The sequence below is a fragment of the Tupaia chinensis genome, unplaced genomic scaffold (assembly GCF_000334495.1).
Source record: "Tupaia chinensis unplaced genomic scaffold, TupChi_1.0 Scaffold000523_1, whole genome shotgun sequence".
NCBI lineage: Eukaryota > Metazoa > Chordata > Mammalia > Scandentia > Tupaiidae > Tupaia > Tupaia belangeri.
The window spans coordinates 1,675,012-1,701,573 of NW_006160036.1; the positions used below are offsets into that span (position 1 = coordinate 1,675,012).

A 26,562-nucleotide genomic window follows, 5' to 3' on the forward strand; every position below is an offset into this window, starting at 1 on the left:
GGTTTAAGCCCCGGGGTCCGGGACTCGAACTGCGGTCAACTACATGGGAGTCCAGCGACATAGCCATTATGCTAACTGCTGGTCCCAAGAGCTAAGCATTTTATTTTCACATACAGACAGTGACAAGTATTTTCCAGTTACCTGGAATGTAAAGGAAATGACCCTAGGCCAGGCTCATGTATCACAGTCCACCACCTAGAACAGCCGGGGGTCTGATTCTTTCCCGTGCTGTCCTGAGCCTCACTGCTTCTATTCTTTACATTATATTCTTCTTTTTATTTTTTTTTAATTAAAAATTAAACAAAAAATTAAATTAATTTTAAAAATTTTAAAAATTAAAAAAAAATTAAAAAAGAAAATTTTAAAAATTAAAAAAGAAAAAAAAAAGTAAGCCACCAGGCTTGCTTTCTCACATTTTCTCTCTCTCTCTCTTTCTGTCTCCCTCTGGTCAAATTAAAAATAAATAAAATAAAATAAAAAATGAATAAACAAAATTAAATAATTCTTTAAGTTATTTGTACACATAAACCAAAGTCTTATACATACATTAACCCTTTTCACTTCTAATTTTCAAATTGCCTACACACAATACAGGCTATGGGAAGGGAAGAAAAGCCAAGGCACACCGTGAGGAGGTAGGGCTCTGTGTCGTCCAGGTGGCTCTCCAGGAAGCGCAGCATTTTCTGTTGGAAGATCTCGTAAGAAAAGTTCTGGATAACAGGGTGGGCCAAGTTCTTTTCTCGGATGATGTTCAAGAGATCACTTCTCAGTTTCTACACAAAGAACCGATATTTGTAATATGAGAGAACAGAACTCTAATAAAAAGTCAATGATAGTTGAGACAATACACGATCAGAACTTCTGTAATCCTGTCGATGATAATCACTGGAACATATGAAAAGCAGCAAAGCCCAACACAAAGGACTGGTCAGTAAATTAAGATTCAGCCTCAGTGGGTTACTGTGCAGCTACAGTAAGGGATAAAGAGACCAGCAGATGGTGTAATGGTTATATTGCTGGACTCCCATGTAGTCAACCAGTTTGAGTCCTGGACCCAGTGGCTTAAAACACATCCAGCACGTGTGCATGTGTGTCCTAGATCCTGAGAGGAGAAAGGAAGAGAAGGGATTATGGTGTGGCTATCTCCCCAGGGGGGGTGACTTCTAGCTTTCTGTCACTCTCTGTCTCTCCAGTGAGCACATGTCCTCTACAGCGAAAAAAATCTCTTTAAAAAAAAAAATTACTTAACTCTTTTGTTATACTTCTTTTTAAAAAATGAATTGGAACTTTTTTAAAAAAGTTTATTTTATTTAGCTTTATTTATTTAAATTTGACCAAAGAGAGACAAAGAGAGAGAGAGAAAGAGAGAAAGCAAGCCGCCAGGTCTGCGAATCAAACCATGTTCGACCATGTGGAAGTCCAGTGGCCTTTACCAACATGCTACCTGCCAGCCCCCTCTTTTGTTATACTTTTCGACTTCCATATTATATACACGTATTACCTTTTTTTTTTTTTTTTTTTTGAGAGATTTTCACTGTAGGGCGCGTGTGCTCGCCAGACAGACAGAGAGAGACATAGAGACAGAAAGCGAGAAATCACCCCCCAGGGGGGATGGTCACGCCGCAATCCCTTCTCCTCCATTCTCCTCTCGGGATCTTGGGCACGCACGCATACGTGCCTGGCGTGAGTTTTAAGCCACCGGGTCTGGGACACGAACCGCGGTTGACTACGTGGGAGTCCAGCGACATAGCCATTATGCTAACTGCTGGTTCCCATATACACGTATTACCTTTTCAAAAATAAAAATTTAGGGGCCAGGAAGTGGCATAGTAAGTGGTTAAGGCACTGGACTCCCACATAGCCAACTGCAGTTCAAGCTGCATGCGTGCCCAAAATCCCAAAAGGAGAATGGAGAAGGGACTGCAGCATAGCTATCCCCCATGGAGGAGATTTCTCACTTTCCCTCTCTCTCTGTCTCTTTCTTGCGAGTCCATGTGCCCTATGGCAAAAACCTAAACAAACAAACAAAAATTTAAATACAAAAAAAATTTCTTTAATTAAATAAAATTTAAAAACACACAGCTGACTTTGTGATTGGTGGTTTAAAGCAACTGGATTCAAATAGCAGATCATAGTTTAAGTCCCAGACCTGCTGACTTGTTCCCAAACCTGATGGTTTGTACACACTGAGTGTATTTGAGTGTATACCCAAAATCCCAAAAGAAGGGAGAGAGAGAGAAGGGACTGCGGTGTGACCATGCCCCTTAGGGATGCTTTCTCACTTTTCTGCTATCTTCCCCATTCCCTGGTAAGAGCAAGCACCCTCTGACACTTTTTTTTTTTTCTTTTTGGAGAGGTTTTCCCTATAGGGTGCGTGCCCTCGCCAGATAGAGACAGAGAGACAGAAAGCCAGAAATCACCTCCCAGGGGGGGGGGTCACGCCACAATCCCTTCTCCTCCATTCTCCTCTCGGGATCTTGGGCACGCATGCACACGCGTCCGGCGTGAGTTTTAAGCCACCGGGTCCGGGACACAAACCGCGGTCGACTACGTGGGAGTCCAGCGACATAGCCATTACGCTAATTGCTGGTTCCCCTGACACATTTTTTTAAAAATGAAAGAAAAGCTGGGACCAGCAGTTGGTGTAATGGCTATGTCACTGGACTCCCTTGTAGTCAATTGTGATTTGAGCCCTGGACCTGGTGGCTTAACTCATGCTGTGTGCATGTGCATGCGTGCCCAAGATCCGAAGAGGAGAATGGAAGAGAAGGGACTGCAGCGTGGCCATCCCCCCTGGGGGCTGATTTCTCGCTTTCTGTCTCTGTCTCTTTCTGTCTTTCTGGCGAACACACGTGCCCTAGAGCAAAAACCTATCAAAAGAAAAAAAAGAACTAACCTTAGAGTGGACAACATGCGAGAGGTGTTGCATACTTAAAAGGTGAATAGTTAGTATTTCTGACAACCCTTTCCCTATTACCCACAAAAAGCAGTAAGATGGATTTAATCATGAGAACAAAAGGTTATCAAATTTACCTGCGTTGTGGGGTCCTTAGACATATGTTTCTTCAAAATTTTCGAAGCCTTTTCAAATTCTTTGTTTTTGATACAAATAATGACAGCCTACAAAAGAAGAAAAAGAACTTTACTTTTGTAATGACACATACAATTAGAATATCAGCTATCAGAATAAGCTCTACTAAAAAGTAAAGCTGAGTCTTATATACCCCAGGACTTTTTCACATTATATCATATTCCTGTTCTTAAAAACTAACAATTATTGCTCAAGTATTGTGAAACTGTAAATTGTCCTGTCCAGCTTATAAAATAGTAACTTTTGGGACCAGCAGGTGGCATGGTGGTCAAGGGCGCTGGACTCCCACATCGCCAACCACGGTTCGAGTCCCGGACCTGGCGGCTTGCTTTCTCATGCTCTCTCTCTCTATCACTCTCTGGTCAAATTAAAATAAATAAATGGTTAAATAAAGTTAAATAAAATAATTCTAAAAAAAAAAAAAAAAGGAGATTTTAAAAGATAGTAACTTTTCTTTTCTTTTTTTTGGGGGGCGGGGGGAGAGGTTTTTGCTATAGAGCACATGAGCTTGCCAGAAAGAGAGAGACGGAGAAACAGAAAGCGAGAACTCACCCCTCAAGGGGGATGGCCATGCCGCAATCCCCTTCTCCTCCATTCTCCTCTTGGGATCTTGGGCACATATGTATATGTGCCTGGCGTGAGTTTAAGCCACCGGGCCCAGGACTTAAACTGGGGTCGACTACGTGGAAGTCCAATGACATAGCCGTTATGCCAGCTGCTGGTCCCAGATAGTAGCTTTTCAGTATTACAGTGGGTTTTAAATGGCTGACCAAGCAAAAGCAAAATCTTATGCCCTGGATTAAAACCGTATAACAAATTTTAATATGGCTACCTAAGAAATGACAGAGTGGACAGGAATCATTCTAGGCCCATGTAATTTTCAGGTTCCTCTAACAATTGGTTGTGTTCTTTTTGGATGCAAAAATTTTGATTTAAGAAGTAGAGGGGGTGGGGGCAGTAGGAGGCCTGGTGGTTAAGGCAGTTGGATCTCATACAGCCGACCCTGCAGTTTGAGTCCTAGACCCAATAGCTTGGAAAACATACTGGGAGACCAGCAGATGGTGTAATGGTTACACTGCTGGACTCCCATAGTTGACTACGGTTTGGGTTCCAGGCCTAGTGACTTAAAACTCACTCCGGGCACGGGTGTATACATGCCCAAGATCCCAAGAGGAGAATGGAGAAGGGACTGTAGTGTGGCCGTCCCCTTGGGAGGTGATTTCTCACTTTCTGTCTCTCTCTGGTAAGCGCACTCACCCTACAGCAAAAATTGAAAAGGAAAGAAAAGAAAAAACATACCAGGCATGTGTATGCTTCTGCCCAAAATCCTGATAAAAGAATGGAGATGGGACTATGACATGGCCAATCCCTATGGGGGGTGCTTTCTCACTTTCTCTTTCTCTCTCTGGTGAGTATACACACCCTATAGCAAAATTAAATAAAAAAGAAGAGGTAGGAGGGAGGATATCTTGGGGGGAAAGGGGTAGGAAGGAGGACTAAGTGATTTGCTGACTATAGAGTAGTACTAGTTACATTCGAAAAAGGCCTGAGGCTACTTCTGAAAGAATGAATAAACAAGACTGACTACTGTAAACCCCAGGTGGAGTTTATAAATTACTGAAAAAAAGGACCCAGCTTATCCGTAAGTAGTAAATAAAAAGTACAAACTAAATAAAAAGGACAAAGTTCTAAGTAGGATGCGATCTAGTCAGCCTCAGAGGAAGTTTCTTTTTTTTCTTATGAGAGATTTTTGCTATAGGGCACATGCGCTTGCCGGAGAGACAGAGAGACAGAAAGCAAGAAATCACCATCAGGGAGAACAGGCACACCGCAATCCCTTGTTCTCTAGTCTACTCTCAGGATTTTGGGCATGCACACACATGTGACCAATGTGAGTTTTAAGCCCCTGGGTCTTGTACTCGAACTGTGGTCAACTACGTAGGAGTCCAGCAATGTAACCATTACACCATCCGCTGGTTCCAGAAAAATGTCTTTTGATAATGAAACCACAAGAGAATATACATAGAGGGAAAATAACAGTGACTGAAAATTAAAAAGAAAAACAAAAAAAAAAACTCTTCTTTTTTTAAAGAATTATTTTATTTATTATTATCAATTTTAAATTTGACCAGAAACAGAGAGAGGGAAAGTGAGAAAGTAAGCCACTAGGTCCAGGACTTGAACCATTTGGTAGTCTAGTGCCTCAACCTCCACACCACCTGCCAGTCTCATTAAAAATAAAATTTTTAACATATGTAAATATTTTTAAAAATTATTTAATTTTGGGTCTAGCAGGTGGTGTGGTGGGTTTGAGGTGTTGGATTCCCACATAGCTGACCACAGTTTGAGTCCCAGACCTGGTGCTTGCTTCCTCACTTTTCCTTTCTCTCTGGTCAAATGAAAAATAATAATAAATAAAATAAGTATTAAAAATATTTAATTGTATTTGTTATTATTGGATCATCAGAAAAGTCATGACGTATTTTTCTGTTTTGCCATGTAAAAATGTGTCATGACTTTTCCGACAACCCAATATTATTATTTTTTTGATTTGCCCGGAGAGAAAGAAACTGAGACAGCAAGCCACTTGGTCTGGGACTCGAACCACGATTAGCCATGTGAGAGTCCGGAGCCACAACCACCACACCACTTGTTAGCCCCCACATGTAAACACTCTTAAAAATTAGAAAAACCTGAGACCAGCAGATGGCATAATGGTTACATTGCTGAACTCCTACACAGTTGACTGCAGTTCGAGTCTCAGATCCAACAGCTTAAACTCACATCCAGCACATGTGAGTGCAAGCCCAAAATCCCAGGGAGAGAATGAAGGAAAAGGGATTGCAGTATGGCCATCCCCCCGAGAGGTGATTTCTCGTTTTCTGTTTCTCTGTTGAGCACACATGCCCTATAGCAAAAATCTCTCAAAAAAAAAAAAAAAAAAAGACTAGGAAAACCAACAAAAAATTGGAAATATTGAAATTATATATGACGATAAAGTAGCTACCTTAAATCCTTTCTTAGATCTGCAAGTGACATGGTGGTTAAGGCTCTGGATCCTACATGGCTTACTGTATGGTTCAAGTCTCCAACCCAGTAGCTTGAAAATCCCAAGAGGAGAATGAAGGAGGACTACAGCATGGCTATCTACCCTATTGGGTGATTTCTTACTTTCCTTCTCTCTGGCAAGTGCACACAGCCTATAATTATAGGTATAAAGAAATACAGATTCTTTGTTTTTCTTTCTTTTTAAATTTGCTACAGGGTGCATAACTCACTGGAGAGAGACAGACAGAATGAGGGAAACAGAAAGCACTCCTCAGGGGGGATGGCCATATTGCAACCGCTTCTCCTTCACTCTCCTCTTGTGATTTTGGGCACACATGTACATGAGCTGGTATGTTTTTCAAGCCACCAGGACCAGGACTTGAACTACACAGCTGGCTGTGGGATCCAGCTGCCACTGGCTGACCCAAGAAACCTAAGATTTTTTTTCTTAAAAACTTATTTTATTGGGAACCAGCAGTTAGCGTTATGGCTATGTCGCTGGACTCCCACGTAGTCGACCGTGGTTCGTGTCCCGGACCCGGTGGCTTAAAACTCACGCCGGGCGCGTGTGCGTGCGTGCCCAAGATCCCGAGAGGAGAATGGAGGAGAAGGGATTGCGGCGTGACCATCACCCCTGGGGGGTGATTTCTCGCTTTCTGTCTCTATGTCTCTCTCTGTCTGTCTGGCGAGCGCACGCGCCCTACAGTGAAAATCTCTCCAAAAAAAACAAAACAAAACTTATTTTATTTAATAATATTTTTTAATTTGACCAGAGAAAGAGAAAGGGAAAGTGAGAAAGCAAGCTGTCAGGTTTAGGACACAAACTGTGGTCGGCCATGTGGGAGTCCAGCGCTTTTAATCACTTCGCCACATACTAGGTCAAAACACAATTTTTTAAAAAAAGAACATCACACACAAGAAAAGGAAGGAAAACTGGTCCAAAGATATTTTCACGATCTTCACAGGGAAAAATGTACAGAGACACAGACCAAGAGAAGGAGGGAGATGAAGGAAATCCATTAAGTACTGATCTCTGGTGATTCTGTTTCAACCTGCTAAACATAGCCATACAGGTTATGTGCGAGAAACTGGTTCTTGAATAAGAAAGCACAAACAACCATAGGTCTTGCTGCTGAGGGAAGATACAGAATAAGTCTTTCCATCTTAATCAGATGACAACTGGGACCAGCAGATGGCATAGCAGTCACATTGTTGGACTCTCACATGGCCAACTGTGTTTTGAGTCCCAGGTACGTCTGCATGCATGCCCAAGACCCCGGGAGAAGAATGAAGACGGGATTGCAGTGTGGCCTTGGGGGTGATTTCTCACTTTCCTTCTCACTGTCTGTCTTTCTCTCTGGCAAGCCCAAGTGCACTACGGCAAAAGCCTCTTAAAACAAAAAAGAAACAGATGACAACTACCACTTAGAGTAGTTCCCCTTATCCGGTGGTTTTGTTTCCCCCCCCTATCAATTACCTGATGTACAGTACAATAATTTGAGACACCATATTCATCCAAATTTTATCATAGTTACAACTGTTCTACTAGTTATTTTGTTAATTTCTTTTTTAAAAATATTTAAATTTATTTATTCATTTTTAAAAATTTGACAAGAAAGATACACAGAGAGAGACAGAGAGAGAGAGAGTCAGAAGGCAAGCCACCAGGTCCAGGGCTCAAACCATGGTCAATCATATGGGAGTGTCCACCATGCCACCTACTAGTTCCTATTTTGTTAATTTCTTACTGCACTTAACTTACAAATATTAAGAAAGATATGTGTATATAAGAAAAAAAAAAACAGTATATATTGGGTTTAGTGCTATCCATGGATTCAGGCACCCTCTGGGGGTCTGGAAATATATCCCCCATGGGTAAGGGAGGATTATACTAAAATAATAGATACCTTCTTGAAGAATATAAATGTTCCTTTTTATAGCGTAATGGCTATGTCGCTGGACTCCCACGTAGTCGACCGTGGTTCGTGTCCCGGACCCGGTGGCTTAAAACTCACGCCGGGCGCGTGTGCGTGCGTGCCCAAGATCCCGAGAGGAGAATGGAGGAGAAGGGATTGCGGCGTGACCATCACCCCTGGGGGGTGATTTCTCGCTTTCTGTCTCTATGTCTCTCTCTGTCTGTCTGGCGAGCGCACGCGCCCTACAGTGAAAATCTCTCCAAAAAAAAACAAAACAAAACTTATTTTATTTAATAATATTTTTTAATTTGACCAGAGAAAGAGAAAGGGAAAGTGAGAAAGCAAGCTGTCAGGTTTAGGACACAAACTGTGGTCGGCCATGTGGGAGTCCAGCGCTTTTAATCACTTCGCCACATACTAGGTCAAAACACAATTTTTTAAAAAAAGAACATCACACACAAGAAAAGGAAGGAAAACTGGTCCAAAGATATTTTCACGATCTTCACAGGGAAAAATGTACAGAGACACAGACCAAGAGAAGGAGGGAGATGAAGGAAATCCATTAAGTACTGATCTCTGGTGATTCTGTTTCAACCTGCTAAACATAGCCATACAGGTTATGTGCGAGAAACTGGTTCTTGAATAAGAAAGCACAAACAACCATAGGTCTTGCTGCTGAGGGAAGATACAGAATAAGTCTTTCCATCTTAATCAGATGACAACTGGGACCAGCAGATGGCATAGCAGTCACATTGTTGGACTCTCACATGGCCAACTGTGTTTTGAGTCCCAGGTACGTCTGCATGCATGCCCAAGACCCCGGGAGAAGAATGAAGACGGGATTGCAGTGTGGCCTTGGGGGTGATTTCTCACTTTCCTTCTCACTGTCTGTCTTTCTCTCTGGCAAGCCCAAGTGCACTACGGCAAAAGCCTCTTAAAACAAAAAAGAAACAGATGACAACTACCACTTAGAGTAGTTCCCCTTATCCGGTGGTTTTGTTTCCCCCCCCTATCAATTACCTGATGTACAGTACAATAATTTGAGACACCATATTCATCCAAATTTTATCATAGTTACAACTGTTCTACTAGTTATTTTGTTAATTTCTTTTTTAAAAATATTTAAATTTATTTATTCATTTTTAAAAATTTGACAAGAAAGATACACAGAGAGAGACAGAGAGAGAGAGAGTCAGAAGGCAAGCCACCAGGTCCGGGGCTCAAACCATGGTCAATCATATGGGAGTGTCCACCATGCCACCTACTAGTTCCTATTTTGTTAATTTCTTACTGCACTTAACTTACAAATATTAAGAAAGATATGTGTATATAAGAAAAAAAAAAACAGTATATATTGGGTTTAGTGCTATCCATGGATTCAGGCACCCTCTGGGGGTCTGGAAATATATCCCCCATGGGTAAGGGAGGATTATACTAAAATAATAGATACCTTCTTGAAGAATATAAATGTTCCTTTTTATAAATCATATATGTCCCATTATGTTTTAAAATTTTACTTATAATTAACTTGTGTCCTGAATTTTATCAAAAGGGGATTCCTGTCACCACTACCACAATGAGGATCTACAAATCTCCCTTGTGCTGCTTCTCTGCAGCCACACCCTGCTCCATCCCTCACTGCCTGGAACCATTGAGATTTTTGCTATTTTGTGGTTTCACGAATAGCCTAAGTGCAGTCATACAGTATGTAGCACTAGGTGTGTGGTTTTTTTTTTTTAAGGACACAGACTTCAGACTGACTTTTTTCAGTTTAATGCCTATGAGATACATGAACTTATCAACAGTTCACTTTTTTTCTCTTATCACTGAGTAATATTTCATTTACAGATGTACTATAGCTTGTTTATCTGTTCACCCATTGAAGGAAAGTTGAGCTGTTTGCAGTTTTTTGGTTATGAAGAGATTCCAGGGACCAGCAGTTGGTGTAATGGCTAGGTTGCTGAACTCCCATGTAGTCGACCACGGTTCGAGTCCTGGGCCCAGTGGCTTAAACTCACGCTGGGTACATGTGCATGCATGCCCAAGATCCCAAGGAGAATGGAGGAAAAGGGATTGCGGCATGGCCATCCCCCCTGGGAGTGACTTCTCGCTTTCTGTCTCTCTGTCTGTCTGTCTGGCGAGTGCACGCGCCCTATAGCAAAACCTCTCAAAAAAAAAAAAAAAAAAGAGAGATTCCAAAACAGTCATTTACAGATTTTGGTGTTATGCTATTGTGAACCATACAAAGTATATATTTACCTTTATAGAAAATGGCCAGGGCTGGGACCAGCAATTGGCGTAATGGTTACATTGCTGGACTCCCACATAGTTGACCATGGTTCAAATCCCAGCCCCAGTGGCTAAAAACGCACACTAAGCACATGTGCAGGTGTGTGTGCCCAAAATTCCAAGACAGGAGTGAAGGAGAGGGGATTGTGGCATGACCATCCCCTCTGGGGGGTGATTTCTCGTTTTCTGTCCCCTTCTCGCTCTCTCCAGTGAGCATACATACCTATAGCATTAAGTCTCTTAAAAAAAAAAAAAAAGGAAAAAGGAAAAAGAAATGGCCAGGGCCAACAGATGGTGTAATGGCTGGGCACTGGACTCCCACATGGCCAACCATGGTTTGAGTCCTGGACCTGACACCTTAAAAATGATGTCTGGCATGTGTGTGCGCATGCCCAAACTCCTAGGTGCAGAATGCAGAAGGGACTGTGGCATGGTCATCTTCACCTGGGGGTGATTTCTCACTCTCCTTCTCATTGTTTCTCTCTGTCTATCTCCAGTGGGCACATGTGCCATATGGCAAAAACCAAGGGGAAATCAAATGACCAAGTTATTTTCCAGTTTTCTGGAGTGGCTGTGTCATTTCACATTCATATCAGCAATGTATGAGCATTCCCATTGTTCCACATCCTAAATCATTTTTTATTAAATCAACAATTAAAAATGGTACATATGTAGCATACACAACTAGCCCTATTAGTATGTTTTTTAAGTTTAGCCATTCTAATTGGTATGCATTAGTATTCAGTGTGGTTTTAATTTGAAGTTAGCCTGTAGTTAAATGATGCTGAGCATCTTTTCTTGTATTTTAACCAACTGTACTCTTTTTGGCAATTTTTGTCCATTTAAAAATGGATTTATGGGACCAGCAGGTGGCATGGTAGTTGAGGGTGCTGGACTCCCACATGGCTGACTGCAGTTCAAATCCTGGACCTGATGGCTTGTTTCCTCACTTTCCCTCTCCTCCTGTCTCTGTCCCTCTCTGGTCAAGTTAAAATGAATAAATAAATAAATAAAATTAAGATAATTTTTAAAATGGATTTATTTAGGCTTATTTTTCTTTTGACAGTTATTTTGGATCAAGTCCTTTGTCAGAGCTGTGATTTGCCAATTTTTAGAAGAATTATTTCAATTAATTTATTTACCATTATTATTATTTCTAATTTGACCAGAGAGAGAGAGAACAAAGAGAGGGAAAGGGAAAGTGAGAAAGAAAGTCATCAGGTCCAAGACTCTAACCGAGGTTACCCATGTGGGAGTACATCACCTTAAACACCATGGACCTGTTGGCCCTACAAATATTTTCTACCAATACACAGCTTGTTTTTTAATCTTTTTTTAAAAAAGTAATTATTTCATTTAACTTTACTTATTCATTTAATTATTTATTCTTAAAGGTTAGCATTTTTAAAAATTATTTATCCACTCATTTATTTTTTAATTTGACCAGAGAGAGATACAGAGATAGAGTGAGGGAAAGTGAGAAGGCAAGCCACCAGGTCTGGGACTCGAACCATGGTCGGCCATGTGGGAGTCCAGCACCTTAATCACACCACTGCCAGCACCATGTTTTTCAATCTCTTAACAGTATTTTTTCTCAGAGTAAAGGTTTTCAATTTTGGTGAAGTCTAAGTTAGCAGTTTTGCCTAATTCTGGGACATGAATATTTCTTTGATTTTTTTTCCTTCCAAAAGTTTTAGGATTTTATTTTTTATTTATTTATATTTTTTAGAGATTTTTGCTATAGGATGCGTGCACTTGCCAGAAAGACAGAGACAGAAAGTGAGAACTCACCCCCCCCAGGGTGGGGGGAGGTGGCCACTTCGCAATCCCTTCTCCTCCATTTCTCCTCTTGGGATCTTGGGCATGTACACACACACACACCCAGCGTGAGTTTAAGCCACCGGGTCCAAGACCTGAACTGCAATCAACTACATGGGAGTCCAGTGACATAGCCATTAGGCCAACTGCTGGTCCCAAAGTTTTAGGATTTTATATTTAATTATGATCCATAAGGGGCCAGCAGGTGGCACAATGGTTAAGGCGCTGGACTCCCACGTGGCCAACTGAGGTTCAAGTCCCAGACCCAGATGCTTGAAACACACCAGGTGTGTGTGCATGCATATGCCCCAAATCCCAGGAGAATGGAGAAGGGATTGTGGCATGGCTATCTCCCTTGAGGGTGATTTTCACTTTTTCTGTCTCTCCAGTAAGCGCATGCACCCTACAACAAAAATCTCTCTTAAAAAAAAAAAATCCAGGGGACCAGCAGTTAGTGTAATGGCTAAGTTGCTGAACTCCCATGTAGTCGACCGCGGTTCGAGCCTCAGACCCGGTGGCTTAAACTCACGCCGGGCGCGTGTGCATGCGTGCTCACGATCCCGAGAGGAGAATGGAGGAGAAGGGATTGCGGTGTGGCCATCCCCCCTGGGGGGTAATTTCCTGCTCTCTGTCTCTCTGTCTGTCTCTGTCTGGCGAGCACACGCGCCCTATAGCAAAAACCTCTCCAAAATTTTTTTTTTAATTTTAAGGTGAGAATTTAGGGTCAAAGTTCTTTTCTTTTCTTTTCTTTTTTGAGTTTTTGCTATAGAGCATGGGCACTCGCCAGAAAGACAAAGAGACAGAAAGTGAGAAATCACCCCCTGGGGGGATGGCCACGCAGCAGTCCCTTCTCCTCCATTTTCTTCTCGGGTTCTTGGGCACGTGCATGCACATGCGCCCAGCGTGAATTTAAGTTACTGGGTCCAGACCTCGAATTGTGGTCAACTACATGGGAGTCCAGCAACATAGCCATTGTGCCAGCTGCTGGTCCCCAAAGTTCATTTTTTTTATATATAGACGTTCAATTGTTTCAACACCATTTGTTGATAAGGCTATCCAAGGGCCAGGCTATGGGTGGTGGTTAAGGTAACTGCATCCAACGTGGCCAACAATGTAGTTAAGAGTCCTGGACACGGCTCTTGAGAAATATGTACATGCATATGCCTAGAATCATAAAGCGAGAGAGAGGTGGAGGAGAAAGGATTGAGGCATGGCCATTTCCCATGGAGGGTGCTTTCTCCCTTTCCCTTTCTCTTGTTCTCATTCTTTCCATTTCTGTCTTGCAAGGGCATGTGTCCTCTGGCAAAAAAAGAAAAGACCATCCTGTTTCCGTTGAATACTTTTTTTTAAAAGGAGATCAAAAGTTTTTTTCTTAGAATTATTTTATGTATTTAATTTGACCAAAGAAGGAGAGAAAGAGAGAAGGCAAGCTGCCAGGTCCAGGACTCGAACCACGGTGGGCCATGTGGGAGTCCAGCTCCCTTAATCTGTCAGGCCCGAATATCTTTTCTTTTTGAATTGCCTTCACAGCTTTTCCAAAAATCAGTTGGTCATTATTTGTGTAGGTCTGTTTCTGCACTTTCCTATTTTGCTTCATTAACCTATCTCTACAGTCATGAGTATTATAGCTTTCCAGTAGTTTTTAAAACTGGGTAGCGTTAAGTCCCTCAACTCTTTTTGTTTTAGAGAGATTTTTGCTATAGGGCGCATGTGCTCGCCAGAGAGACAGAGAGCTAGTCTGTATCTACAGAAAATCCTACTGAGATTGCAATTAGAATTGTATTAACTCTGTATAATCCAACTGGAGAAAACTGATGACTACATTAAGAATTCCAATCCACAAACATGGTATTTCTTTCCATTAGGTCTTGATTTCATCAGCATTTTGTTTTTCCACATACCAGTCCTGAACGTAAGTCTAAGTATCTTTTCTTTTTTCTTTTCTTTTTTTTTTTTTAAGGAACACATATTTGGAGTTCTTGTCATTTTGTTAATGTATATATTTATTTATTTTAATTTGACAATAGAGGGACAGAGTGAAAGAGAGACGTAAAGAGAGAAAGCAAGCCACCAGGTCCTAGACTCAAATCATGGTCAGCCATGTGGGAGTCCAGCACTCTTAACCATCACCACCTGCCAGCCCCCAATTTAGAAAAAAATTTTTTAAAAGTATTTCATTTATTTATTCATTAGTTTATTTTAATTTGATCAGACACATAGAGAGAAGGAAGGTGAGAAAGCAAGTCACCAGGTCCTAGACTCAAATCATGGTAAGCCATGTGAGAGTCCAGTGCCCCCTAACCACCATGCCACCTGCCAGCCCCAATACTTTTATCTTATTATTTTTTGGGGGTAGAGATTTTGCTATGGGGTGCTTGTGCCCACCAGAGAGACAGAGACAGAAAGCAAGAAATTGCCCCCCAGGGGGTATGGCCATGCTGCAATCCCTTCTCCATTCTCCTCTCAGGATTTCAGGCATGCATAAACATGTGCCTGGTGTGAGTTTTAAACCACTAGGCCCAGGACTCGAACTGCAGTCGACTATGTGAGAATCCAGCATTGTAAACATTATGCCATCTAGTGGTCTCCTCTCTTTCCTTTTTTGGTGCTACTGTAAACGGCGCTGTTTACTGGTAATTTCATTTCAAATTGTTCACTGGAAATATATGGAAATATGATCATTTTTGTGTTGATCTTATATCCTGCAACCTTGCTAAAGTTATTTATTATAAGAGCTATTTTTGTATATTCAATGGAATTTTTATTTTTTTAGAGCACATGGGCATTCACTGGGGTGGAACAGAAAGACCAGGAAAGCGAGAAAGCAGTCCCCATGGGGGATTGGTCACACTGCAAATCCCTTTTCCTTTCAGGATTTTGAGCATGCACACATGTACCCAGCATGTTTTTCAAACGACAGGGAATTTGAACCATGTTGTAGGACATGTGGGATCCAGCAGCCTGAACCATGACCACACTTCTACTGGCTGGCCTGCCATGGGATTTTTCTACATACAGTCATGTCATTTGCAAAAAGGGACAGTTTTATTAGTTTCTTTCTAGTGTTTATACTTTTCATTTCTTTCTCTTCCCTTAATGTACTAGCTATTCAGTATGATATTGAGTAGAAATAGTGATAATGGACATCTTTGATTTATTTTGGACCTCAGGGACAAAGCGTTCTGTTTTTCACCATTAAGTATGGGGCTGGCTGTGGGTTTTTTGTAGATGCCTTTCATCAGGTTAAGGATGTTCCCTTTTCTTCCTAGTTTGCAATTGTTTTTATATGAACCAATGGTGTTTTTGGTCAAATGCTTTTTCTGTGTCAGTTGCTATAATCGATCATATGACTTTTCTTCTTTAGATTAATGCAGTGGCTTACATTTATTGATTTTCTTTCTTTTTCTTTCTATTGGAAAGGTTTTTGCTATAGAGTGCATGAGCTCACCAGAAAAACAGGGAGACAAAGACAAAAAGTGAGAAATCACCCCCCCAGGGAGTTGGCCACACAGCAATCCCTTCTCCATATTCCTCTTGGAATCTTGGGCATGCATGCACACGTGCCTTGCATGAGTTTAAGCCACCGGGTTCGGGAATCGAATTGCAGTCGACTACAGGGGAGTCCCGCCACATAGCCATTACGCCAACTGGTGGTCCCCAGTGACAGATTTTCAAATATAAAACAACTTTGCATTCCTGGGCTTTGGTTCTCCTACTTTGCCATACACAAACCACTGCATCAAGGCCCAAGCAGTAGGACACAGTAAAAAAGGCAGAACTCACTCCAAGCTCTCGAGTTCCCAGCCTCTCTCCTGAGAGTTCTCCTTCAGTTTTAAGGTGCCTGCCCTGTTGTCAGTCATTGCTGGCCCACTGCTACCACAGGGCAGTATTGCTGTAAACCAGGCCAGGAAAGAAGCCCCAATACTTTTATCTTATTATTTTTTGGGGGTAGAGATTTTGCTATGGGGTGCTTGTGCCCACCAGAGAGACAGAGACAGAAAGCAAGAAATTGCCCCCCAGGGGGTATGGCCATGCTGCAATCCCTTCTCCATTCTCCTCTCAGGATTTCAGGCATGCATAAACATGTGCCTGGTGTGAGTTTTAAACCACTAGGCCCAGGACTCGAACTGCAGTCGACTATGTGAGAATCCAGCATTGTAAACATTATGCCATCTAGTGGTCTCCTCTCTTTCCTTTTTTGGTGCTACTGTAAACGGCGCTGTTTACTGGTAATTTCATTTCAAATTGTTCACTGGAAATATATGGAAATATGATCATTTTTGTGTTGATCTTATATCCTGCAACCTTGCTAAAGTTATTTATTATAAGAGCTATTTTTGTATATTCAATGGAATTTTTATTTTTTTAGAGCACATGGGCATTCACTGGGGTGGAACAGAAAGACCAGGAAAGCGAGAAAGCAGTCCCCATGGGGGATTGGTCACACTGCAAATCCCTTTTCCTTTCAGGATTTTGAGCATGCACACACGTACCCAGCATGTTTTTCAAACGACAGGGAATTTGAACCATGTTGTAGGACATGTGGGATCCAGCAGCCTGAACCATGACCACACTTCTACTGGCTGGCCTGCCATGGGATTTTTCTACATACAGTCATGTCATTTGCAAAAAGGGACAGTTTTATTAGTTTCTTTCTAGTGTTTATACTTTTCATTTCTTTCTCTTCCCTTAATGTACTAGCTATTCAGTATGATATTGAGTAGAAATAGTGATAATGGACATCTTTGATTTATTTTGGACCTCAGGGACAAAGCGTTCTGTTTTTCACCATTAAGTATGGGGCTGGCTGTGGGTTTTTTGTAGATGCCTTTCATCAGGTTAAGGATGTTCCCTTTTCTTCCTAGTTTGCAATTGTTTTTATATGAACCAATGGTGTTTTTGGTCAAATGCTTTTTCTGTGTCAGTTGCTATAATCGATCATATGACTTTTCTTCTTTAGATTAATGCAGTGGCTTACATTTATTGATTTTCTTTCTTTTTCTTTCTATTGGAAAGGTTTTTGCTATAGAGTGCATGAGCTCACCAGAAAAACAGGGAGACAAAGACAAAAAGTGAGAAATCACCCCCCCAGGGAGTTGGCCACACAGCAATCCCTTCTCCATATTCCTCTTGGAATCTTGGGCATGCATGCACACGTGCCTTGCATGAGTTTAAGCCACCGGGTTCGGGAATCGAATTGCAGTCGACTACATGGGAGTCCAGCGACATAGCCATTACGCCAACTGGTGGTCCCCAGTGACAGATTTTCAAATATAAAACAACTTTGCATTCCTGGGCTTTGGTTCTCCTACTTTGCCATACACAAACCACTGCATCAAGGCCCAAGCAGTAGGACACAGTAAAAAAGGCAGAACTCACTCCAAGCTCTCGAGTTCACAGCCTCTCTCCTGAGAGTTCTCCTTCAGTTTTAAGGTGCCTGCCCTGTTGTCAGTCATTGCTGGCCCACTGCTACCACAGGGCAGTATTGCTGTAAACCAGGCCAGGAAAGAAGGTTAAAAAAAAAAAGAAATGTGATTTCTCCCACCATCTCTGACTCTGAGGAGATCCTTTCCTACTCCTCAGATCAGAACCAAGAGCTCTTGCTATTCTCTCTCTTCAAGCCTGGAGTTTCAGGCTATCTTTGAGTCCAGGCTAGGTGATACTGAAGGAGGGGGAAAAAATGGTAAACTACTCATAACTGGTTTGGTAGAACTTCAAATTCTGATCTTCTTCCCCTTCTGTGTGCTACCATTTACATTTCAGAGTCCTCAAAGACTGATCCAAACATTTGGTCTAAGACTTAATATTTTTTTATTTTTTTAAAGAATTATTTAATTTTATTTATTCATTCATTTATTTTTTAATTTGACCAGAGCAAGACACACAAAGAGTGAAAGAGAACAAAAATGAGAAAGCAAGCTACCAGTTCCAGGACTCAAACTGTGGTTGGTCATGTGAGAGTGTCCAGTGCCTAAACCAGCACACCACCTGCTGGTCCCTAAGACTTATATTTGAATTAAGAATGGGGTGGGCACAGCGGCAGGTGGCATGGTGGTTAAGGGCACTGGACTGCCATGTGGTTGACCATGGTTCGAGTCCCGGACCTGGTGGCTTACTTTCTCACTTTCTCTCTCTCTCTCACTCTGTCCCCCTTTGGTCAAATCAAAACAAACAAATAAATAAAGTTAAAGAGAATAATTCTTTAAAAGAAAAAGGAGACAGAAGAGAGTATGTTTTCTTTTTTTAAAGAGATTTTTGTTATAGGGTATATATGTGCACCAGACAGAGATAGCAAGAGAGAAATCGAGAAATCATCGATGGCCATGCTGTAATACCTTCTCCTCTCCTCTTGGGATTTTGGACACACACACACACACACCCTAGTTTCGAGCCATTGGGACTTGAACTGCGGTCAACCATGTGAGAGTCAAGTGATGTAACCATTATACCATCTGCTGGTCCCTAATACTGTTTTCTATTTTTTTTCAATTTTATTCATTGTTATTTTTATTATTTTTAAAATCTGACCAGAGAGAGAAAGAGAAAGTGGGAAAGCAAGCTGCCAGGTCCAGGACTTGAACCACAGCCAGCCATGTGGGAGGTCCAGCGCCTCAACCACACCATCTGCAAGCCCCAAAAGCTTTTTTTCTTTTTTTTTTTTTTTTGGTGGGGGGGGGGGAGAGGTTTTTGCTATAGGGCACATGCACTTACCAGAAAGACAGAGACAGGAATGAGAAACCACCCCTCGGGGGGTGGCCACGCCATGTGCCCGGCAAAGTTTATGCCACCGGGTCCAGGATACGAACCACAGTCAACTACATAGGAGTCCAGGGACAAAGCCATTACACCAACTGCTGGACCCATCCCGAGTATGTTTTCTTTTTTTTTTTTTTTGGAGTGATTTTCACTGTAGGGTGCGTGCGCTCGCCAGACAGACAGAGAGAGACATAGAGACAGAAAGCGAGAAATCACCCCCCAGGGGGGATGGTCACGCCGCAATCCCTTCTCCTCCATTCTCCTCTCGGGATCTTGGGCACGCACACACACGCGCCCGGCGTGAGTTTTAAGCCACCGGGTCCGGGACACGAACCGCGGTCGACTACGTGGGAATCCAGCGACATAGCCATTACGCTAAATGCTGGTTCCCCCGAGTATGTTTTCTTAACCATTCAGCTTGTCGGTATCTTTCAATGGGGAGTTTAATCCATTTATATTTGGGGTTGTTATAAATAGACTAAAACTTACTACTGTCATTTTGTTAGGTGTTTTGTTTTTTTTCTCTCTTACTATGATTATGTTTTGGTGGTTTGTTGTAGTAATAGACTTTGATTCTTTTCTGTTCCTCATTTGTGTCTATTCTATCTGTGTATTTTGTATTTTCTTTTTTTAAAATGTTCATAGTTATTGTCCTTTAGGTCCAAAAAGAAGACCTCCCCCCTTAAGGATTTCTCATAAGGCTCCCTTAGTGAAAGTGTATTCCCTCAATTTTTGCGTGTCTGAGCAAGTCTCTTTCTATTCTGAAAGATAGGTTTGGTGAGTATATAATTCTTGACTGACAGTTTTTTCTTTTGTTTTGTTTTGTCTTAGTATTTGGAATTATATCATCCCATTCTTCTCAGTCCCACACCGTTTCTGCTGAGAGGGACAAAGTATTCCTCAGAGCAAACAGGACCTACTATATTTCACTTGTGAAATAAGACAGGAAATGTGAACACCTTTAAAACTGAAATTTAAAGTCTGTGTCTAAAATCTGTGCTGTAAGTTTGTCTTCTTAAATGATATTTTAATTTTCTGTGAAAAGAAATTTTAGAGACAAAATCATTGCATTTTCAATTTGTAGTTCTCAGAATCTTTTTTTATTTGTTGTAGTTCTAAGGAATATTGATGTGTCTGGCTTCTTTAAAAAAATTAAAGTTCCGGGACTAGCAGTTAGTGTAATGGCTATGTCGCTGGACTCACACGTAGTCAACCATGGTTCGCATTCCGGACCCGGTGGCTTAAAACTCACGCCAGGCGCGTGTGCGTGCGTGCCCAAGATCCCAAGAGGAGAATGGGGGAGAAGGGATTGCGGCGTGGCCATCCCCCCTGGGGAGTGCTTTCTTGCTTTCTGTCTCTCTGTCTCTGTCTGTCTGGCGAGCGCATGCGCCCTATAGCGAAAACATCTCAAAATAAATAAATAAATAAAATAAAGTTCCAAATACTGATTTTCAAAATAGGTGAAGACAGGTTATGTTGGAAAGAAACGCCAGAAAACATGTATTAACAAAGGAAGAAAAAAATCTAAACTCATAAAAAAACAAAAAAAGCTTAAAGAACCAGATGCAAAAAACAAACAAACAAACAAACAACAAAAAATAACAGGGCTAGGGACCAGCAGTTGGTGTAATGACTATGTCTCTGAACTCCCATGTAGCAGACTGTGGTTCAAGTTCCAGACCCGGTGGCTTTAACTCACGCCAAGCGCGTGTGCGTGCGTGCCCAAGATCCCGAGAGGAGAATGAAGGAGAAAGGATTAGGTGTGGCTGTACCCGCTGGGGGGTGATTTCTCACTTTCTGTCTCTCTCTCTGTCTCTCTGTCTTTCTGGTGAGTGCACATGCCCTATAGCAAAAGCTTCTCCAAAAATAAAATAAATAAAAATTTAAAAAATAACAGGGTTGGGGCTGGCAGATGAAGTAGTGGTTAAGGCAGCTTGACTCCCACATGGCTGACTGCAGTTCGAGTTCCAGACCTGGCAACTTGCTTTCTCACTTTCCTTCTCTCTCTCTGGTCAACTTCAAAATAAAATAAAATAAAAATAATGGCAATGAATAAAATATTTATTTACTCATTCATTTTAATTTGACCAGAGAGAGACAGAGACATAGAGAGAGAAAGTGAGAAGGTACTTTCTTGAGGGGAAAAAAAACAACTAAAAAAAAAAAGAATCAAAGTCTTAAGATTATGTGTCTGATGTACCAGCACCCTAGATGCGTTAAGACCCCCACCAAAAAAATCGAAGTGCTATCATCAAAGGTGTAGGACAGAATGCTTCACAACAAAAAGCAACAAGTAGGGATCAGTAGTTGGCGAAATGGCTGTCACTGGACTCCCATATAGTTGACCATGGTTCAAATCTTGGACCTGGTGGCTTAAACTCATGTCGGGCACATGTGCATGCATGCCCAAGATCCTGAGAGGAGAATGGAGGAGAAGGGATTGCAGCATGCCCATCCCCCCGGGGGGTGTTACACACTTTCTGTCTGTCTCTCTCTGACTTTGTGGCTAGCGCAAGCGCCCTATAGCAAAACCTCTCCAGAAAAAAAATAAAATTAAATTAAATTAAATTAAAAGGGGGGGGGTGCAACATTTAAATGCTTCTCCAAGATACAGGCCATATGTTGTTTTCCCTGTTCTCAAAGAAATCTGGCTGGTGGTTAAGGTGGCTGGATCCCACATGGCTGACTGCAAGGTTTGAGACCAGACCCAGTGGTCCTTGAGTAATGTGCTGGGCGTATCTGCATTCATGTCTAAACTCTCGAGGGGAGAGTGATAGAGAAAGGATTACGATGTGGTCATCCCCCACTAGAAGGATACAAGGGTACTTTTTCACTTTCTCTCTTCTCCTCTTCTCTCTCTTTTGCTATAGGTCACATGCACTCACTGCAAAAATTAAAAAAGAAAATTATGGCTTTATCCAGATAGGAAGGTGAAAGAGGGGAGAGTGTTTTAATAGCCTCTTCAGAAAACTGGGTATATTCTTCTCTGATTCTATACAAAAATTTTTTGGGGGGAGAGACTTTTGTTATAGGGCGTGTGCATTTGACAGAGACACATAAAGTGAGAACCCCCCCAGGAGGGCTGGCCATGCCACAATCCTTTTTCTTCCATTATCCTCTCAGGATTGTGGGCATGCACGCCCACAAGGCCAGCGTGAGTTCCAAGCCTCCGGGTCAGGACATGAACTGTGGCCAGCTACATGGGAGTCCAGCAATGTGACCATTATACCATCTGCTGGTCCCTGATTCTATTCTAAATTTTAACAAGTAAACGTTTTTTAATCTGTTACATTAAAATCCATCAATTTGGGCCAGTAGGTGGCATGGTAGTTAAGGGCGCTGGACTTCAACATGGCCAATCACAGTTCGAGTCCTGGATCTGGCAACATTCTCTCTCTCGCGCTCTCTTTTTGGTTGAATTAAAAATAAAGTTAAATAAAATAATTCTTAAAAAAAAAAACAAAACCTCTTATCAATCTATGCCAGCAGGTGGCATAGTGGTGAAGGCACTGGAATCTCACATTGCTGATAGGGGTCTTGGTCTTGGACCTGGCAGCTTAAAACTCACACCAAGCACATGTGTGTGCGTGCCCAAAATCCCAAGAGGAGAATGGAGGAGAAGGGATTGCAGTGTGGCCATCTCCAGTCTCTCCAGCAAGCGCAAACACCCTATAGTGAAAATTGTTCCCCCAAAAACTGTCAGTCTTATCCTTTAATGAATTGTTCTTCCATGAATGATTCTGTAACATTATGTATTGATCACTTAGAAAATGCTGGTTCATTTAGTTATATAAATCTTCTAAATACTAGCACTCTCATTAAAAATACTTTTCAAATAACAATTGTGACTTGAAATATTACCAATATTTATTTTATTTATTTATTTATTTTTAAATATTACCAATCTTCAGAAATAGTATTGGGAAGCTATCGAGCATATGACTACAAGTTTCCCAAAATTCTTATATTCAGTTGAAAGCCTGAGTTTTATCATTGGCAACAAATACTGTCACTGTTTTAAATGACAGGTTCATTTTGTACATGCTTAAGAAAATGACTGGCAAATACCAAGTATGAATAACCAGTTTGTCAGTTACTCTTCAAGGTAAATATGTTGCTCTATAAAGAAGGTAGCTAGTTCAGCATGCAACTCAAAGTAATCACACAAAGGCTTTTCCTAAAACCACCATGTTTGGTATACAGCAGAATGCTTTAGGCATACTCTGTATTTTATTACACAAAATACTGAAAAGATGTTTACTTATGGGTCTATATTTAATAAAAATAATAAAATCTTTACTGCTTAATCAAAAACATTCTTAATTAAAACTAGAGGCTTTTAAAAAATTGCCTTGGCAGTGAAAACTACGATGACTACAAGTAGTTTCCACTATACTGATGTGCAAAGGCACCTGCAGTTTTTACCCATCACTGCTTTTGCACTGATGCAAATGTCAGTGCACTGAAAATATCACTTCGGTATTAAAAAAAAAAATTTGACCTTATGAACCCTCTGAAAGAGTCTAGGAGACCTCCTCTAGAAATCCCCATACACTAAGTTCTAGATTAACAAATAACTTAAATGATAAACTTTAATATACTTTTAAATAAATTGTTGCAACACTTTATAAAGCTTAAATGTATCAAAAGGTCTCACTGAGCTGAGGGATCCCATGGCATTTTCTCAAAGATGGACATTAATACATTCTATGACTCTAAATGACAATTTTGTAAAAAAAGTAGTAAACTGAAGCAACAAATTGTATTGTATCATTTAATAATAGATCAAGATAATTACGGTTGTCAACCTCTAAGGTAGCCCCTAATAACGATCCCTACTTCCTGCTTGAGTCTCATTCACACACACTTCTCCAATTGGTTTGTGTGATATGGCAGAAGTGATGAAATGTCTTTTCTGAGATTAGATTATAAAAGATTACACATTCAACCTTAGGTTCTCACTGTCTCTTGGATCACTTGCTCCATGGGAAGCAAGCTGTCATGTCATGTATGGAGAAGCGAGGAGCTGACATCTCCAACTGCCAGTGAGAAAGTGTGTCCTGCTAACAACCATGTGCACAAGGAACATGGAAGCAGATTCTCAAGCTGAGCTTGAAATGACTGTAACCTCAGGAGAGACTCTGAGCCACTCAGTTAAACTACCACCTCTGGGCCTTTGGAAACAGAATATTGGTTTACTTTTAGTTTTGCACATGCATTCACCAGAGATAGACAGAGGTGTGTGTGTGTGGGGGGGAAGCACTCTCAAGGGGGGACTTACCATGCCATAATCATTTGTCATCCATTCTCCTCTCAGAATTTTGGGCACACATGCACACAGCCCCACCACTGGATTTAGTACTTGAACCACACAGTCCACCATGTAGGATCCAGCCGGTTAACTACCATACCACCGGTTGGCCCAATATTTATTGTATTAACCTGGTAAGTCTTGGAATAATTCTGTTACACTGCTGTAACAGTAATACAATAAGAAGAGGGACCAACAGATGGCATGATGGTTATATCACATGGCCAACCACGGTTTGAGTCCCGGACCTGGAGGCTTAAAACACGCTGGGCACTTGTTGTATGCATGCCCACAATCCTGAGAGAATGGAGAAGGGATTGCGGTGTGACCATCTACCCTGCCTCCAGACCCTCAGCCTTGGCTAATGAAGAAGAAAAATATTTTTCCGACTGCTTCCCATAGCTATATCTATGTTTCTTTTCTTTTCTTTCTTTTTTTTTAAAAGAGGTTTTTGCTGTTTGGCGTGTGCGCTCGCCAGACAGACACAGAGACAGAAAACGAGAAATCACCCCCCCAGGGGAGATGGCCACGCCGCAATCCCTTCTCCTCCAGTCTCCTCCCAGGATCTTGGGCACGCACGCAGGCACATGCGCCCAGCGTGAGTTTTAAGCCACTGGGTCTGGGACACAAAGCACAGTCGACTACGTGGGAGTCCAGCGACATAGCCATTACGCTAACTGCTGGTCCCGCTACATCTATGTTTCAAATAAAAATAAATTCTACCATTAATACTTAAACTGCCTGACTGTGACACAGTGATAGCTCCAGATTTCTAGACATCCTACGTTTTCTTGATTTTTACGGGCAGTGTTGGTACCAGTCTTCTGCCTTTCCTGTGCTTTTCTACCTGGCTCATTATCCCAGCACTTCTGATTCCAATCTATAGGCTCAAAGGGAATGTTCTCTACACCTCTCTTTCTGCAGATAACTGCATACAAACTCAGTCAGTCCCTCATTTCCCAAGGCCCCAGCCTTCGTTTACTGTAAACGAGGATGAACAAACCCTAGGTGAGAATAACTATTAGGCTTTTCATAGTGCTCCGGAATGGTACAATAGCCTCCAAAATGCTGTCTTCAGTGCCAACCAACTTCCTGTGCATTGTGGTCCCTCCTGACAGGGCCACAAAGATAATCACCCAAATTGAAAAGGTTGAGCAGATACTTTCCCAGCCTGGGTGGGAGAGGAGGTACCTGAAGTCCGTGTGTGTGTGCTTGCTTGTTCTCTCCATAGCGTTTTTCCTCTACCCCACACAGAAAGATTAAGCACTGTATTTCAAAGATCCCTAATTTTTGTTAAAAGGAAATTAAAAACAGAGCCTTACAGCCTCCTTGACCAGTTTTCGACTGGATTCCACCACTGCTTCTGTCAGTGTAAATTCTGTTTTAATCATCTCCAGCACATTGATAGCTGATTCCAGTGGAGTGAGTTCAGCCTCCATATCAAAAGAACAGTCTAGGACAAAGAACATTTTTTCACTTTTAGCTCTTTCTAAGGAGTGAAAAAGTTATGTCTCTCTCTCTCTCTCTCTCTCTCTATTTATATATATATATGAAAAAAGAGCATGCAAATATATATAGTAACTTTTGCATTTAATTGGTTGATACATCTGCTACAGGCTTTTTTGTACACTGTCAGGGTTTAAATTCAAATCAATAAATTTAAAGTAGTTATAATATTTTTCAAAACAGGTCTCCTAAAAAGATTTAACACATGCATTTGCCTCTCAAATTCAGGATGCACATCATTCTAGATACAAGTGGCCAGAAACTGAAGAGAGTTTGCTAAACAGCTGTCAAGTTCAGGAACAAAAAAGTGTGCTCATACTCTACCACAGGGCAAAAGATGCCTTTATCAAGATAACTCACTAGAGACAAAAACAAAGTTGGGGTGACCAATTAACAGGTGGGAAAAAAATGAAAAGCTCAGAAAAGTAGCCGAGAGCCTGAACTGGAGAAAACTAGAACCAGAGAACAGAGCTGTCATACAATGAAAAAGAACACTGTAATGGAAACCAGGGAACTTTAACCTCAAATCTTTCAGATCCAGATATAAGTTTGAAAACAAAGCTCTACGTAAGTAAGCCTAGGAAAGAACACAGAAATAGCCATACCTAAATTTTCCCCTTCTTCAATGCGCGACAGACACTGCATAACCCGCAGCAACCGGGACACGGTATGCTCCTTCCCCAAAGGCCTGACAAGCAAAGCTGGGAAAGAAGACATCGTTGGCTGGCGATCTCCAGTCCCGACCCTGGGTCCCACGTACCCGCTTCCCCGCGCCCCAGCCTCCGCCCCCCGGCCCGGCCCTCACCCTGCATGATGTCCCGGATCTG

The 26,562-nt window shown here is 41.7% G+C and overlaps 1 protein-coding gene and 1 long non-coding RNA gene across 2 annotated transcripts in view; one reads left to right on the forward strand and one right to left on the reverse strand.

Annotated features, from left to right (window-relative positions):
- TERF2 (telomeric repeat binding factor 2) overlaps positions 1–26,562 on the reverse strand; it is a gene marked incomplete at its 5' end in the record, with an annotated part of 41,562 nt that extends 15,000 nt beyond the window's left edge. The window contains 5 exon segments of the mRNA XM_014591019.2: positions 627–773; positions 3,034–3,120; positions 25,552–25,682; positions 26,341–26,436; positions 26,541–26,562. Of these exon segments, the coding sequence (XP_014446505.1) occupies positions 627–773; positions 3,034–3,120; positions 25,552–25,682; positions 26,341–26,436; positions 26,541–26,562 (483 nt within the window).
- LOC114009344 (uncharacterized) lies at positions 13,652–19,900 on the forward strand. The gene is made up of 2 exons (XR_003550774.1): positions 13,652–14,074; positions 19,750–19,900. It is a non-coding gene; the product is annotated as an uncharacterized LOC114009344 (long non-coding RNA).